At 29.6% G+C, this 18658-nt stretch overlaps 1 protein-coding gene across 1 annotated transcript; it reads right to left on the bottom strand.

Moving 5' to 3' along the window:
• Positions 1 to 12708: 12708 nt before the first annotated feature.
• LOC114166078 (glucose-6-phosphate 1-dehydrogenase, chloroplastic-like) lies at positions 12709 to 16057 on the bottom strand. The gene is made up of 10 exons (XM_028050732.1): positions 15714 to 16057; positions 15327 to 15517; positions 15091 to 15185; positions 14706 to 14820; positions 14374 to 14579; positions 14154 to 14303; positions 13936 to 14056; positions 13620 to 13849; positions 13327 to 13527; positions 12709 to 13169 (listed from the first exon to the last, which is right to left on the bottom strand). The coding sequence occupies exons 1-10, from the start codon at positions 15922 to 15924 to the stop codon at positions 12920 to 12922; spliced, it is 1770 nt and encodes a 589-aa protein (XP_027906533.1). The 5' UTR covers positions 15925 to 16057; the 3' UTR covers positions 12709 to 12919.
• Positions 16058 to 18658: the final 2601 nt, after the last annotated feature.

The raw sequence follows: 18658 nt of genomic DNA, 5'->3' as shown, positions 1-18658 counted from the left end.
TTCTCATATGTTCCATGCTTAATTTTTATAATAAATCCGCCGATACTTAACACCAAAGCAACTTTGATAGCTTTATAGAAAGTAGTGAAACTACCATAACTTACCAGGCTCAAGCCTTTGAGGCGAAGTAGTGTAGGGGTCTTACGACTTAGTGTGAAGAAATTGTGGCATCCTACGCAAGATTTCCACAATAAACCACGCACTGAGATCACAAAATTTATCTGCTATAAATCATGCACAGAGCTACACAAAGACGCACATATTTGATCTGCTATGAACCACACGGTTAAACAGACAAATTTAATCTATTATGCCCTACACACTAAGGCGTACATATTTAATTTGCTATAAACCACACACTAAGGTGCACAAATTTAATCCGCCATAAATCACACACTGAAGCACACAAATTTAATCCGCGATAAATCAGGCATTTAGGCGGACAGATTTAATCCGCTATATATCATCATAGAATTTACAAGTCCAGATTATAAGGGAATCTAGTAAAATTGAGCCACTCGGAGATTTTAATAAAAGTTTCTCGAAGTAAAAGGCTCGGGTTTAGCATGATTTGTGATTAACTTCTTTTAGGTTTGGTGGATTGTAATAATCGAATAATAGCAGTTGTGATGTGCAGGAAAATGACGGGGACGGAGTATATGCTTAGCGAAGTTATGAAGCCACACCTATTTGTTATTCGCAAGCAGAAGAGAGATAGCCCCGACAAAGTTATGCCTATGCTCGCCTACTACGTCCTCGATGGTTCCATAAGTCACGCTCTAAGACGAATAAAATTTATCTACTATAAACCACACATAGAGGTACACAAATTTAATCTACTATGAACCACACACTAAGATAGACAAATTTATTTTGCTATGAACCACACACTAAGATAGACAAATTTATTCTGCTATGAACCACACACTAAGGCACACATATTTAATTTGCTATAAACCCTAAACTGAGGTGCACGAATTTAATCCGCTATAAATCACGCACTGAAGCACACAAATATAATTTGCGGTGAACCATGCATTAAAGCGGACAAATTTAATCCGCTATTTATCATCATAAAATTTACAAGTCCAAATTATAAGGGAATCCAGTACAATTGAGCCACTTGAAGACATTAATAAAAGTTTAACGAAGTAAAAGGCTCGGCTTTAAAAGGATATGTGATTACCTTCCTCCTATGTGACTCTTTTGGAGGTATCACCAACTCCAAAGTTTTTATACTCCGTATAGAATAAGGTGTTAAGACCAACACTAGTGCCTTCCCACTCAAACCATTCAGCTGACTGAATTATATCACTCATAGAATTTTCCATAATTACAATCTTGGAATAATTCTTCCAAGGCCTTCCTAGATATGTTTGGAAATTCAGTTTCACAGCTTCAAACTCGGGAGTGACATTATTCCTACAGTTTTGGATTATAATGTCACCTAAATCGTCCTCAACTTCTATTCTTTAGGAAGTTATAAGGTTGTCCTGTCCCGGAAGAGGAATTATCACTTGGATGTCACAATATTTTAGCACCACTTGTATTGTATTATATTCCCAAGGATAAAATTTATCATGTCGATTAGACATTTCACAAAAAAATGATTACCATGCATGAAGTAAAGAGTGTATTGATATTCAAGCATCTCATAGTTGTAAAATGCTTAAAAAATCTCTTTTACTACTAGGGTGATGACTTGTATGTGTGAAGGTCTTGCTGGGGTGATTACCCTGTTTGAATAAGTATACCACCAAGACAAGAGGTTAACTTCAAAATTGTTTATTTTCTTTCAAAAAACATGTTTAACCATGCAAAGTCACGGTTAAATAAATTAAAACAAATGATACCATCACTTTCAAAAGTCATATCCCCGTAGCTTGCAATTTAACGGTGATGTCACTTCCATCCCAAACCAAAAAAAGGTTAGTCTTGTTAAAAGGAACTACCATATTCTTCTGATATGTTCCAACTTTGATTCTTATAATAAATTTGTTGGAACTTAACACCAGGGCAGCTTTCATGGCTTCATAGTGAAACTACCACATCCTCTCAGGCTCAATCCTTTGAGGCAAAGTAGTGTAGGGGTCTCACAATTTAGTATGAAGAAATCGTGCCATCTTGTGCACGATTTCCACAATAAACCACGCACTAAGACACACAAATTTATCTGCTATAAACCACGCACAGAGACACACAAATTTAATATGCTATGAACCACACACTTAAGCAGACAAATTTAATCTGTTATAAACCACGCACTAAGGCACACATATTTAATTTGCTATAAACCACACACTTAGGTGCACGTATTTAATCCGCCATAAACCACGCACTGAAGCGCACGAATTTAAGGCGGAAGAATTTAATCCGTTATATATCATCATAGAATTTACAAGTCCAGTTTATAGGAAAACCCATTATATTTGAGCCACTTGGAACCACGAATAAAGTTTCTCAAAGTAAGAGAATTGACTTAAACAACATTCGTGAATACCTTGAATCCGTCCCATGTGACTTTTCTGGAGATATTAACGTCGGGTCAAAGTTTTAATACTCCTTGTAGAATAGGGTGTTAAAACCAAAACTAGTGTCCTCCCTCTCAAGCCAGCCAACTGGGTGAATTATATCAGTCATAGTGAAATTCATTTTCTATAAAGTTGTCAAAACCAATTTTGGTGGATTTGCTGTCTAGTTGAGTTTGACATATAATTTTGAGCATTTGGAGTTTTTAGTGCAGTTTAACCATTCATTTTACTTAGTCATACATATATAAACTTATCTAGGTCTTTTCCATTGCATAAATAATAGTTTAGCTCATTCAAGCATTTCATCAAACACTTGGTCAAAACTAAGTTTTTTTAGGCATTTCATCAAACCCTTTTATGTTTTGCATTTAGGATCCATTTTAGGACGATTTAAGGTCTGGAACATCTTTCATTCAAGTTTCTTGATAGCTTTACAAATTCATTCATCATATTATAGCATTCCATCATCATTTGCATATTGATTTGAGCTTTTTCGTATTAAAAATCCATTTTTACTAGTGTTGCCAAGTTTGGTTTCATGGGTGATTTTGTGATTCCAGCACATTTGATCATGTTTAAGCATTTCATTTCCATGTTCATGTATATAGAAACATGTCCAGACCTTTATCATTGCATCTAAACCCAAAAAACTGCATAAAATTCATTTTCTAAAAAGTAGTCAAAATACGTTTTGGTGCATTTGTTGTCTAGTTTAGTTTGACATATGATTTTGAGCATTTGGAGTTTTTAGTGCAGTTTAACCATTCATTTTACTGAAATTTACATATGTAAACTTGTCTAAGTCTTTTCTATTGCATAAATAATAGTTTAGCTCATTCAAGCATGTCATCAAAATACTTGATCAAAACTAAGTTTTCACTTAGGCATTTCACCAAACACTTTTCACTTTTGCATTTAGGTGAAAAGTTGAAGTGTGAAGGTGCAAATTATTTTGTATCTTTGCGGTTGATTTTTGACTTAGTTAATATTCTTTTTGTTAAGGTTGGGTTTCATGAGTGGTAAATTAATAATTAAACAAAATATGTTTTGATGAAAAAAATTAGATATTTTCGTTTTTAGAGAGACGTGTGCTTTTCAAATTAATCAGTTAACCTATTAGAAAGAAATAGCAATAACCTTTGCTTCACTTCTCTCAATTTTATTTAAAACTACAAATGTACTTAACTAAAATGTGTCCATGATCTAATTATTTATTGAAAACTTAAATTTCACTCTAAGTTATATATTTCTTTTAAGGGATCTAATTTTAATATTGAATAGAATTGAAAAAATTAAAATGTATTTCTTATGAGGTCTAGAAAAGCTTTCCCTTTCCGGTATGTTCCCTTAAAGCCCACAATATATTGTTTTATAATTTTTTATAGTTTTTAACTTTAAGCAAATCTCCCTCAAATAATAAATCACAAAAGGTTATGTATGTTAGAGGAAATCTGTGTTTCTAGAAGAGAAAGAGAGATACGATGTTATTTTTATATCAACTGAGAACGATAATGTAATAAATTAATATTTAATTTTAATAGAGAAAATTATAATTTTAATATATTCTTTATTTGAGTTTTTTTAAAAAGTAAATAAAACTATAAGAATAAAAATAGAAAACTTTTATCTTAATTTATATCTTCAAATATTTAGAATATATTATTTTCAATAAAAAAAGTTAAAATAATTAACAAAAATATAGGTCTATATATTATTTTACATATTAAAGTAAAACTTGTATTTGTTTATATGATTAAATAGTTGATTTAGGATGGTTTATATATTTTTCTCTCAGAGTTTGAGTTATAGCATTATTATTAGTATGTAGTTTATAAAGTTTATGATTTAAATGGTCATATTTGTGTTTAAATTATATTATTAAAATTCGAGGCATTTAAAAAAAAATCGTGATAACTTTAAATCTTTATTATTATAAATTTTATTATATTTTTAACTCTATTAGATTCACCTCATAATTGACTACTTTAATGTAGTTTGAAAACAAAAAAAAAATGAAGCTGATCAGTTTTTTAAAATTATGAACTATATGATTTATATGGTGAAGGGTGAGCCCAATTTCAATTACAACATCCAACCTGACAAGCTGATCATTAATGTTATTTGTTTGTATTAATTATATTTTAATTTTAAAAATTGAATAATTAATAAATTGTTCAAATTGACAAATTGGTCATTAATGTTAAATATAATAACTATGAATAATTTGACTTTTAAAATTTAATTATGATTAAAATAAATAAATAATAAATTTCATTGCAATGTATAGTTCAAAATATATTTTTGAATTTAGAAATAATTTAAAAATTTATTAATTATATCCATAAATGTGAAAGAGTCATTTCGTGGAAGAAAATTGTATTCTGAACTAATTCAACAGATAGTTAGGGTATGTAAGAATTCATTGACAAAATAATTGGTAGATTATATTATAGTTATTGTGGAATTTTGTTTGACTCATGAAAAATATTCCATATGTAATTTGTTAAGAAAAATATTCCATGTCATTTGTTAAGAAAAACATTTTAAATGATTTGTATAAAGTATAATGAAAGAATAGATATAATTTGACAAATTTTTTAAAATAATTTAAACACAAAAAACATATTTAATTATCATTTTAATATTATTAATAATTTTGTTTTATGTATAAAAAAATGATACGTTAACCCGTGAGATGTTTAGTTATTCTTTAAATAATATGCAAATGAATAATATGTACCTTATAAGTTTAAGGAGCTATTTTTCAGTTATATTCTACAAATTTAATAAATTAATATGTGCAGTATATCTTACTCTTGAGTGATTATTTAACTTTTCATTTGAAACAAATATTAATTAATATAGGCTAACAAAAGTAACAATTTTCAATTTTGGAGCAAAATGGAAAATAAAATTTATATGAAAACGTCTAAACTAAATTATTTATTTTTTTAGGAACTAATTAGAAAAAAAAATAAAAAATAAAACTTACAATTAATATCAATGTGACTAAAAAATAAATTATTTCAATATTAAAATATATTGTAGAAAAACTATATTTAATTATGGTACGTTATCACAAAATTTATATTCAATTATGGTGTGTTATCACAAAATTTGAGAGTTACCACTTAAAAAAAAAAAGCAACAAATAAAATAATAGTTTGAGTGTAAAATTATGAAATGAAGAACTTTAGTAGTGTTCACAATGCTTTTGTACCATAAGAAATACTTTAGAATATAATTTGTATCCCAATAATCATTCCAACTTAAAATTAAATTGAAATGCTTTATCACTCGATGCATTATTATTATTATTATTATTATTATTATTATTATTATTATTATTGAACAAGACATTTTTAAGTTTTTATCATAATATTAACGAAATGTAGAAATATAAGATTGAATTTGTTGAAGACTTAATATTCATTTGATAACGGAGATTTTCCATCTGTTCTATTATTTAAATAATCATGACACACTTCAGATGAACTATGTGAATGATATGACAAAAGAGTGTACAAATCTTTAGACTTCAGACGACCATCGCATCATAGTAAGAATATACGAGTGAAGATCAGAACATACGAGTAATTTTAGGTATTGACTTTGATTTTTTTTTTTCATTCAGTTTTGCTTTCCTACATTTATTTTATTTTCTTTTGCATCAATTGAAGTTGATGATAAGATAAAGTTTGGTTGATAACCCCAATTACTGTTTCTCAAATATAAAAAAAAAAAAAAAAACCATTTTCCCTTTTTAGCAAGTAAGTCTATTTTGTTAGGTTGCTTTGATTTAGAAGTTATAATTCTGCAGTTCTTTTCTTCAACTAGTTTGATTAATCTGTAAATGATGTTCACTCATATATGTTTTCAATTTGCATTGCATGGTTGAATCAGTCCAGCTGACAGAATTCACATTTGATAAACTGATATAAGCATCGGTGTGTTGTTTGCTGTCAAAATAGGTTCTACTTAGTGATTTTCGTTTCTGCATACATTTCTTGTGATTAAATAGCATTTTCCATTCATATTCATCATTTTAGACTTGTTCCATTCATTGCAGATTCATGTTCTGCTCGTTTAATTCATTTTAAGCATTTTCACAAATCGGTAAAACTGCACATTCATTCAAGCATTTTATCAAACAGTTTAAGATTTGTAATTAGGCATAGTTTTTCATAATTCCAAGCATCCAAACATATTAAATTTGTGCGTATTTGTGCGTGGTTTATAGCAGATAAATTTGTACGTCTCGGTGTGTGGTTTATTGTGGAAATCGTGCGCAAAGTGGCACGATTTCTTCATACTAAGTTGTGAGACCCCTATACTACTTCACCTCAAAGGCTCGAGCCTGGGAGGATGTGGTAGTTTCACTATGAAGCCATGGAAGCTGCCCTGGTGTTAAGTGCCAACAAATTTATTATAAGAATCAAAGCTGGAACATATCAGAAGAACATGATAGTTCCTTTTAACAAGACTAACATTTTTTTGGTTTGGGATAAAAGTGGCATCATTATCACATCATTTGTTTTAATTTATTTAACTGTGACTTTGCATGGTTAAACATGTTTCTTGAAAGAAAATAAACAATTTTGACGTTAACCTCTTGTCTTGGTGGTATACTTGTTCAAACAAGGTAATCACCTTCACACATACAAGTCATCACCCTAACAATAAAAGAGATTTTCTAAGCATTTTACAACTGCGAGATGCTTGAATATCAATACATTCTTTACTTTATGCAGGATAATCATTTTTTTGTGAAATGTCTAATCGACGACATGATAGATTGTATCCTTGGGAATACAACACAAGTGATGCTACAAGACTGTGACATCCAAGTCTGGGACAAGACAACCTTATAACTTCCCAAAGAATATAAGTTGAGAACGATTTAGGTGACATTATAATCCAAAACTGTAGTATTGGTGTCACTCCCGAGTTTGGAGCTGTGAAACAGAATTTCCAAACATCTACGGAGGCCTTGGAATAATTATTCCAAGATTATAATTATGGAAAATTCTGAGTGATATAATTCAGTCAATTGAATGATTTGAGTGGGAAAGCACTAGTGTCGGTCTTAATACGCTATTCTATATGGAGTATAAAAACCTTGGAGCCGGTGATACCTCTAAAAGAGAGGAAGGTAATCACGGATCCTTTTAAGGCCGAGCCTTTTACTTCGTGAAACTTTTATTAATATCTTCGAGTGGCTCAATTGTACTACATTCCCTTATAATTTGGACTTGTAAATTCTATGATGATATGTAGCGGATTAAATTCGTCCGCTTTAATACATGGTTCATCGCAAATTATATTTGTGTGTTCAAGTGTGTGATTTATAGCGGATTAAATTTGTGCATCTCAGTGTGGGGTTTATAGCAAATTAAACATATGTGTCTTAGTGCGTGATTCATGGCAAATTAAATTTGTTTGTCTCAGTGTGTGGTTCATAACAGATAAAATAAATAAATTTGTGCACCTCTGTGTGTGGTTTATAACAGATAAATTTGTACATCTCAGTACGTGGTTTATAGTGGATATCTACCACTCATGTCATCTTGTTATTGTAAGACAGAAGAAGTAAGACTATAGTTAGAAAATACGAGTAATTTTGGATATTGACTTTGATTTTTTTTTTCATTTAGTTTTGCATTCCTACATTCATTTTATTTTCTTTTGCATCAATTGAATTTGATGATAAGATAAAGTTTGGTTGATAACCCCAATTACTGTTTCTCAAATATATAAAAAAAACACCATTTTTCCTTTTTAGCAAGTAGGTAAGTCTGTTTTGTTAGGTTGCTTTGATCTAGAAGTTATAATTCTGCGGTTCTTTTCTTCGACTAGTTTGATTAATCTGTAAATGATGTTCACTCATATATGTTTTCCATTTGCATTGCAGGGTTGAATCAGTCCAGCCGACAGAATTCACATTTGACAAACTGATATAAGCACCAGTGTGTTGTTTGCTACCAAAATAGGTTCTAGTTAGTGATTTTCGTTTCTGCATGCATTTCTTGTGATTAAATAGCATCTTCCATTCATATTCATCATTTTAGACTTGTTTGATTCATTGCAGATTCATGTTCTGCTCGTTTAATTCATCGAAGCATTTTCACAAACTGTTTGGTAAAACTGCACATTCATTCAAGCATTTCGTCGAACAGTTTAAGCATTTCATCAAAAAGTTTGAGATTTGTAAATAGGCATAGTTTTTTCATAATTCTAGGCATCCCAACATATTACATCACATCATTCTTACAGTTTGAAGTAATAATTCTCATTTTCTAACTGGTCTAACATCATTTCATCATACATTAATCATCTACTTAGTGTACAGCTCAGTTTAGGAATAGTCCTTGAATTAGAAATAGTAATTTACATGCATTTTAATTCATTTTATCATTCACCATCTGTGCTTATATGTTTTAGGATCGAATCTATACAAACAATTCATTTAAAATTTCATCCCATCTCTTTTAGGACAAAAATATATCATTTTTGTCATCAAAACATATGCTGTTTAATTACTAATTTATCACTCATAAAACCAAAAGAATATTAACTAAAGTAATTTGAACATTCACACTTCAACTTTTCACCTTTCTATCAATTTAACTCACTTTTGCAATACAAAACGATAAGTAAATAAAAATAAATAAATAAATAAATAAGGTGAACTGAAATGACATGTCATTGAAAATAAAAGGCATAATCTTTGGTTATATTTGCAACCGTAACATGCTTCCCTATTGGCTACTTTACAACATTAGTCACTAACAATAATTTGAATTTAAAATTAATTATTTTATTTTTTAAACTTCAGGACAATTATAAATTTTTAATGCAGCAAGGTATTTGACAGATTTTTATTAGGAGAATGTTGAAGTCAATATACAAATGATAATGGAATGCTATAATATAATGAACGAATCAATAAAGCTATAAAGAAACATATATGAAACATGTTTCAGAACTTAAATCGTCCTAAAATGGTTCTTAAATGCAAAACATAAAAGTGTTTGATGAAATGCCTCAGAAAAAACTTAGTTTTGACTAAGTGTTTGATAAAATGCTTGAATGAGCTAAACTATTATTTATGCAATGGAAAAGACCTAGACAAGTTTATATATGTATAACTAAGTAAAATGAATGGGTAAACTACACTAAAAACTCCAAATGCTCAAAATCATATGTCAAACTCAATTAGACAGCAAATGCACCAAAATTAATTTTAACAACTTTATAGAAAATGAATTTCAGTATGATTGATATAATTCACCCAAATGGCTGGTTTGAGTGGGAGGACACTAGTTTTGATCTTAACACCCTATTTTACAAGGAGTATTAAAACTTTGACCTGGCGTTAATACCTCCAAAAAAGTCACATGGGACAGATTCAAAATAATCACGAATGTTGTTTAGGTCAATTCTCTTACTTTACTTTGAGAAACTTTATTCGTGGTTCCGAATAACTCAATTCTAATGAGTTTCCCTATAAACTAGACTTGTAAATTCTATGATGATATATAGCGGATTAAATTCTTACTCCTTAATGCCTGATTCATAGCAAATTAAATTCGTGCGTTTCAGTGCGTGGTTTATGACGGATTAAATATGTGCACCTAAAGTATGGTTTATAGCAAATTAAATATATGTACCTCAGTGCATAATTTATTACAGATTAAATTTGTCTGCCTTAGTGTATGGTTTATAGCATATTAAATTTATGCGTCTCTGTGCGTGATTTATAGTAGATAAATTTATGCGTATCGGTGTGTGGTTTATTGTGGATTTGGATTTGACACCCAAGTCTTTCCCTAAACTACATTAGGAGAATTTGGTTTTTGTATGAACTTGATGTGACTATACAAGTTCATCACTGAGACAAGCATGTAGCTATCCTATAATGTGATGGAAAAGGAACCGATAATGAATGTTCTTGATCATGGGAGAGCTCTGCCATTTATTAGTCATCATTACGAAGATCTCCCCATCTAACATTATGCCTTGCAGCAAGGTAATGTGCTCCAACCGGTCTTGATTAAAAAAATATACATTTTTTTTATGTTTTTTTACATCCACGGAGAACGATAATGTAATAAATTAATATTTAGTTTTAGTAGAGAAAATTAGAATTTTAATATATTCTTTATTTGAATTTTTTAAAAAAAGTAAATAAAAATATGAGAAAAAAAAACAGATTTTAACTAAAATATATGACTATATATTATTTTACATATTAAGCTAAAACTTATATTTGTTTATATGATTGAATAGTTGAAAAAAAAACTTCTCTATAACTTAAAATTAACTTACAAATTTAAAAAAATGAAAATATAAGATAAACTATATTTAAGAATAACCTCATTTTGATTTAAGAACAAAATTATTTTATGTTTCGTGTTGCTTATTCTTTTTTATCTTAAAGGTCCCTATTAGAAAAAATGATCTAAATAGGAATCAATAAATCATAAAAGATAAAATTAATAGAATTTAGATATAACTTTTACAGTACATAAACTCTTAAAAACTCCTAACATGAGTCTTTATTAAAAAATACTCCTAAAAACATAGGAATCAAGCTATCCAGATTTGCATGGACTCTCAAGTTTTGCAGAAGCTTTGTAATAATAGATTTTGCCAATGTATTTAACTGTTAAAGTGCATTGAATGCAAACAATTGTATATTTTAACACTTTGAGAAATGGGAACAGCTTGAATTTAATATTTGTGAATAAAAACAAAGTGGGTTTTCATATTTACATACAAGATTCTTTTCATCCTATTTAGCGATTAGTATGTATTTTCTAAGTCCAATGATGATATCATATCATTGGTGAATTACCAACATACTGAACAAGTTCTGAGACCCAATTCACTGCAGTACCAAAGAATAGCTCCCAGAACCACAGATCCAATGCTAAGACCGATGAAAAAAATGAACAAATGAATTTGAATATCACGATGATCATCTCGTTCATCAAAGTCGTTCTTCACATTGACAATACCAAAAAAAAAACTTGAATTTAATCATCTACACGCAATGTCATTAGTCTAATACAAAACCACGAAAGTTACAAATCAGTAGTTTGTTAGACTTGCATGAACATTTATGTCTAAAACCACCCTCATCAAACTCTTAAGTTAACATCTTTGATTTTCACATTTATGAGCACATTCTTTATAATTGGTTAAAATTCTTTGGAACTGCAGAATCATGAGTGAGACTCACTCACTAAATAAAAGACAGATCCACAAAAATTTTGTAATTTTCAATAAATTTCAAACCAAATTAGAGTGAGCATTTCTCACTCAACAAATACTCGCTATTTGAAATAAGATTACGAACTTCCTAAACAAACTTGAGAAAAACCCTCCCTGAATGGCGTATACCCCAACAAACTTGAGTCTTGCTCTAAAAAGTTAAAGGAATTGTAATAATTCTCTCCCTCGTGTTGAAGTTGATGATAAGACAAAGTTTGGTTGATAACCCCAATTACTGTTTCTCAAATATATAAAATAAAAAAACCATTTTCCCTTTTTAGCAAGTAGGTAAGTCTGTTTTGTTAGGTTGCTTAGATTTAGAAGTTATAATTCTGCAGTTCTTTTGTTTCAACTAGTTTGATTAATCTGTAAATGATGTTCACTCATATATGTTTTCAATTTGCATTGCATGGTTGAATCAGTCCAGCGGACAGAATTCACATTTGATAAACTGATATAAGCACAAGTGTGTTGATTGCTGCCAAAATAGGTTCTAGTTAGTGATTTTCGTTTCTGCATGTATTTCTTGTGATTAAATAGCATCTTCCATTCATATTCATCATTTTAGACTAGTTCCATTCATTGCTGCTCGTTTAATTCATCGAAGCATTTTCACAAACTGTTTGGTAAAACTGCACATTCATTCAAGCATTTCATCAAACAGTTTGAGATTTTGTAATTAGGCATAGTTTTCATAATTCTAAGCATCCCAGCATATTACATTACACCATCCTAACAGTTTAAGTAGTCATTATCATTTTATAATCGGTCTAACATCATTTCATCATGCATTAGCCATTTACTCAATACATATGCACACTGTGATAGCTCATTTAGTTACATGCATTTTAATTCATTTTATCATTCTCTCATCTTTGCTTCTGTGTTTTAGGACTGAATCTATACAAACAATTCATTTAAAATTTCATCCCATCTCTTTGGATTTGACACCCGAGTCTTTCCCTAGACTACATTAGGGGAATTTGGTTTTTGTATGAACTTGATGTAACTATACAAGTTCATCAGTGAGACAAGCGTGTAGCTGTCCGATAATGTGATGAGAAAGAAACTAATAATGAATGTTGTTGATCATAGGAGAGCTCTGCCATTTATTAGTCTTCATTACCAAGATCTCCCCATCTAACATTGTGCCTTGCAGCAAGGTAATGTGCTCCAACCGGTCCTCTACTACCATAGGGGTAGAGCTCTGGAGCAATCTTCTTGTTTTCAAGTTCTTTAAGCAAAGGAGTGAACAGAGCCCAAGCTGCATCAAGCTCATCACTTCTAATGAACAGCCTTCGCTCTCCTTCAATGGCATCTAGGAGTAACCTCTCATATGCATCTGGTATTTCACTTGGATACCTTCACACAAAATCAAAGTTTCGTATTAATGCCCTCATCAAACACATGTTAGTATTCCCTCAAATATACTAATGAGCATTCTTAGCATGTGGAATTTTTTTAAGATTGGTAAGCTATGTTTCACAAGCAGTAGTTATATCCAATTCAGGTCTAGTACCTTGCTCGGAAAAGCAAATTCAGGTCACTTCTGTCTAATCTCATTCCCAGACCTGGTACTTTATTGTTGATTTTCAAATATATAGCTTCATCAGGCTGTACACGAAGCACAAGCTCATTTGTAGCCTTGTCTAGATCAGTTCCAAAATTCCTCTTGTACAAGTTACCTGGGACATGTCTGAATTGTACTCTGATTTCTGCACTGGATACAAATTTTAAATTTTTCTTGAAATAGTTTCAAACCGTATAGAGAAAACTAGCAGAGAATCTGGACTCAAAAGGAAACTTGTGTACCGCTTAGTATGGAGAGCCTTGCCAGCTTTCATGAGAAAAGGAACCCCATCCCATCTGGCATTGTCTATAAAAAGAGCTGCTGCTGCAAACGTTGGAGTAAGACTACCCTTTGGAACAGTTGGATCATCCGTATAAGCAGGATATGATTTTCCACCCTTGTTGTGGCCCTTGTATTGACCAACAACAACATTTTCAAGCTGCAGTGGTCTCATTGATCTCAGAACCTTCACCTGATTTGAAACCATTCTCAGTAATAATCACTGAACATCATTAATATATTGGTTGAAAATTTTTCCATAACATTTAGGACCTTTACCTTTTCATTTCTGATGTCCTCAGCAGCTAAGCTGACTGGTGTTTCCATTGCAAACAAAGCTAGTATTTGCAGAAGATGATTTTGCATTATATCACGAATGATTCCATAGTGATCAAAATAGCTAAAGAAAACCACAAAGCCAGTTCAATTGGTGTGTGAATTATCATTCTCTGAAATACCATCAAGACAAGCATAAGACAAGATTACTCAGAACTCACCCTCCTCTTCCTTCAGTTCCAAAATCTTCAGAAAATATTATCTGCACATTGCGAATGTAATTCCGGGACCATAGAGGCTCAAAAACAAGATTTGAAAAGCGAAGCACTGATAGATTCTCCACAAGCTCCTTGCCCAAGTAATGGTCAATCCTAAAGAATTTCCAATGAGTCCAGGCTTTTCACTTTAGCTTGTTTAAAAAGAAAAAAGAACCAAGTGAACCTGAATATTTGGTCTTCAGTGAGGTACTGCTTCAAGCATTTTGTTAGCTCACTAGATGATTCAGAGTCACGACCAAATGGCTTTTCAACAATAACCCTTGTCCATCCATCTTTGGAAGAAGCCTTTTGGCTAGCGCATCTCACCACATCCACAAATATGTTTGGAGGTATTGACAAATAAAACAATCTGTTTGATAATTTTCCACCCTACAAAAGACCATTGTCAAATATATCAGTATAATCTCCAATTTTGTTTTATTTTTTTGATTTTCTGATATATGGATGTACAGGGCTCAGTGCAGCAGGGTAATATGGCAGATAGTATTATATTACCTCTTTCTCTTTGAGCTTGATATCCAATTCTGAAAAGTGCTCCTCAGAACTATATTGACCAGAATGGTAAAAACATCTTTTTAAGAACTGATCCATTTTATCTTCGCAATTTTCCCTGCAAGTTTAGACTAGTATCAATATACATAAAATGAAGGTGAGTAGGGGAAAAGTATAAGGTAAGGTTTAGTCCAATAACATAAAAGTTAAACTGTATGAATGTGCTTTGGTGATATAGACTTAAGAAAGATACAAGTGAAAAGAAAAATTTCACAGCATTTATTCAAATACCTGTTATGCATCTACTTTTTAAACCTTACACTTGTTTGTCTTCAACCATGATTTGTTACAACTTTGTAGCAAATAGGGTTGCTGTAATGAAATTTACCTTTTGTCAATTCTGCATGTTAAGGTTTTGCTAATCATGTTCCTTAGTTCTTCATTGGTCATTTTAGTCCGAGCAAATCCAAAAACAATAAAATTCTGCATAAAGATTACAACCAGACAGACTCATACACAATGCTCCAAAACATTTAAATCATCTAAAAGACATCTCAATTCCCAAGAGATTAAGTATCTATCACTACTAAGTGAAACTAAACACTATATAATAACGAGTCCAACCTCAGGTAGCCAATCTTCATAAAAGAGTGCAAACAGTGCTGGAAAAATCTTCTTTTTGGCAAGGTCTCCAGAAGCTCCAACAACAGTTATACTAAGATTGGATCCTGCACATTCTGAGTCTGACAATGGAAATACTCCATCAAGTGGTTGGAGCTTGCTATCTTCCTTAGCCAATGAAGTTCCAGCTAAACCTAATTAATTTATGAATATATGACATTTGACATTAGCTAAACTAATCAAGTTTAGTTAAATGCTAACTCTAACCTATTTGAAACATTTCTAATTGAAAGGAGAAACAATTGCTAGATCAAACAAAAGGCATGTTCAACCATTTCAAAAGGAAAAAAAAAAAAACAGATCATGTAAAAGTGAGGTGGAAGAACAAACCATCATTTGAAGAAACAGCATTCAGTGGAAGCCCATTTGAGGATTTGAGCTGAAAATGGTTTCTTGCAGATTTTCTAGGGCGAGTGCAAGAAAACCATAGTGGTGAATGAGAGTTTTCTCCTACTGCAGTGAATTTAGAGAAAAAAAGTGGCTCATTTCTTGATGCATAGGCCGTGACTATGCTTAAAGAAGGGCCTAGAATATTGGCCATGCAAGAAGTTGGTACTGAAGATTTCAGAAGAAAAACATAAGAACAACAGAGCAACAAAATAAAAATCCAAAGATCAGAAACAGTAAGTTGAACAAGGTGCAGGAGTTCAGTTAATATAGTTAATTGTTGATGAAAACAAAAATGGTTAAAATCTTGTAAGTGTTATGATTTATGAATGCGACATCATGCCAAAATTGCCCTTTGGATATGGGAAACGACCACATCAAATTGGAGGGGTTGCTCTGTACACGCATGACAAAATATCCTGAAACGTGAGGTCCAAATTTTCTTACTCTTTTTTATTTTTTTTCAAATTTCTGAAATAATAATAATAATAATAATAATAATAATAAATGAAAGGAAAGATGAATGCTGTGTAAAGAAAATTAGTATTCATTGGTTATGTGAAACAAAAAATAAGACATCTTCGAATGGGCAGAGATTGCTTCTATGTGTATGCAACCCACAAATCATCCATATTGATTATAGGAAAAAATTAAATGTGTTTTTTTATATGTAGAAAGTATAAATATATATATATATAATAAATTAAATATCTTTAGTTAAAATACATAAAGTAAAGATAATTTGATATTTTAATTTTACAGAAAGTAATTTTTTTTTTTCTTTTGAAGACTGTATTTTCATCATAGTTGTGATTTGCATAGAAAAATAAGAGTGGAAGCAAAAGTCACACATAATATATGAGAACTTAAATGAAGATTGTTTGGGTTTTACAACTGAAAGTAAATATGTAGGGGCTTAAAAGTGAATTATTAAATAGTGATTAAATTTAAAAATAAAAAATAATTAGTTATTACATTAACTCAATTAGAGATAATTTTATAAATTAAAATTTATAAATTAATTTAAAATAAATAATAATAAAATGTTAAAACCTTGATCATTGATAACCGATTAATTTAAATTCTAATTTACAAACCAATAAATTGTAATTTTTTTTATTAATAATAGAGTCTTTATAATAGTAATAGGTAAAACTTAATATTTAATATTTAATATTAGTAACCGATTTAGATTTAATTCAAAACAAATCATAATTTTTTATGATATTTAGTTTATAAAATTATCTATAATTTAGTTAATAAAATGATTAATTAATTTGTTTTAAATTTAATTATTATTTAATGATTTTTTTTATAGTGTGTTGAATGTATGCAAATATAATGACTAATATTTTTTATTTTTTAATTTAATTATTATTTAATAATAGTGGGTTGAATGTATACAAATAGAATATATGGTACATTTAGCTTGTTACCTATTAGTTATGTTGGTATGGATAGATATGCATTCAATACACAAATGTAATACAACAAATTTTCATAATTTCATATAGTAGTAAAAGAATAGATATTTTTGTATCTTTATATTGTATATATTTATTTTTTGTTAAAAATAGATGTGAAACTAAATCTATTTTATAAAATATGAAAATATACTTAAAGGTAATAACATTATCTTCCATATAAATTTTGTAGCAAATTATTATGAATATAATGTAGGAATTGAAGAAAAAAAATTGTAGTTAGAAATATAAATTTAAACTCAAATTTATTTAATTTTTTGAACATTTTAACTTTGAATTCTATTATTAGTTTTTGTATTGGTATTTGTAAAAAAAATGTTATTAACTTAAATAAAAATCATAATTACATTAGACATACTCAATTAACATTATATATCACTGCTACAAAAATTCATATTTTCTGTTAATTTTGTTTTAAAAATTTTTTCGTAAGAAATATTTACAAATTTTGTTGTGAAAAAAAAATTGCAAGAAATTGCTATCAATTTTCTTGCAAAATATTTTGTATGAAACACTTTTTGCAACAAATTTTGTAGAAAATACTTACAAATTTTATAATTTTATAGGAAATGATTACCCACGAAAGAATTGCCTGCCAATTAAAAATCTTAAAAAAATGATAGAAAAAAGTCATTTCTTGCAAATTTTTTTAACAAATTTACAAGAAAAATCCCATGTAATATGAGAATTTCTAGTAGTATGAAAAATTATGTAAAAAAGTAAGCATAAATATATATATATATATATATATATATATATATATATATATATATATATATATATATATATAGGGATGGCAACGGGGCGGGGTGGGGACGGGTTTCGCTATCCCATACCCATCCCCGCATAAAAAATTCATCCCCAAATTCAACGGGTATCAAACTTTTTTTCCATCCTCATCCCCACCGGGTAACGGGTATAATCTCGTACTCATACCCGTACTCGTGTTCTAACTACTTCAATATTAATTTTTATAAAAGAAAAAAAATTACGTTAAAGAAAACATAATATTATGAAATATTCAATATTAGGAGGATTTTCTTCGATGCCAAATACCTTAAAATAAATTATAATTGTTTACATTTTATATTAGAATACCAAATAAAATTTTATGTGAACCAAAACATTTATTAAATTTGCAAACTACAACATTGATGAACTTAGTTGATAAAATTAAAAAATATTTCAAAAAAATATAAAAGGAAAACAAATATTCAAATTAAAATATATTTTAAATGTTTGTTTACTTCAATTTTTTAAATTCTAATGAATCTCTTTTTTATACACTAATAAAAGTTATAATATATCCCTTGATCAAAATGACACAAAGAACAAATAATAAAAGAAAAACAAATATTCAAATTAAAATATATTTTAAATGTTTGTTTACTTCAATTTTTTAAA

Source organism: Vigna unguiculata, chromosome 10 (genome assembly GCF_004118075.2).
Source record: "Vigna unguiculata cultivar IT97K-499-35 chromosome 10, ASM411807v1, whole genome shotgun sequence".
Taxonomy (NCBI): domain Eukaryota; kingdom Viridiplantae; phylum Streptophyta; class Magnoliopsida; order Fabales; family Fabaceae; genus Vigna; species Vigna unguiculata.
The sequence above is the reverse complement of the archived record's forward strand: the minus strand, read 5'-3'. Positions and strand labels throughout refer to the sequence as shown.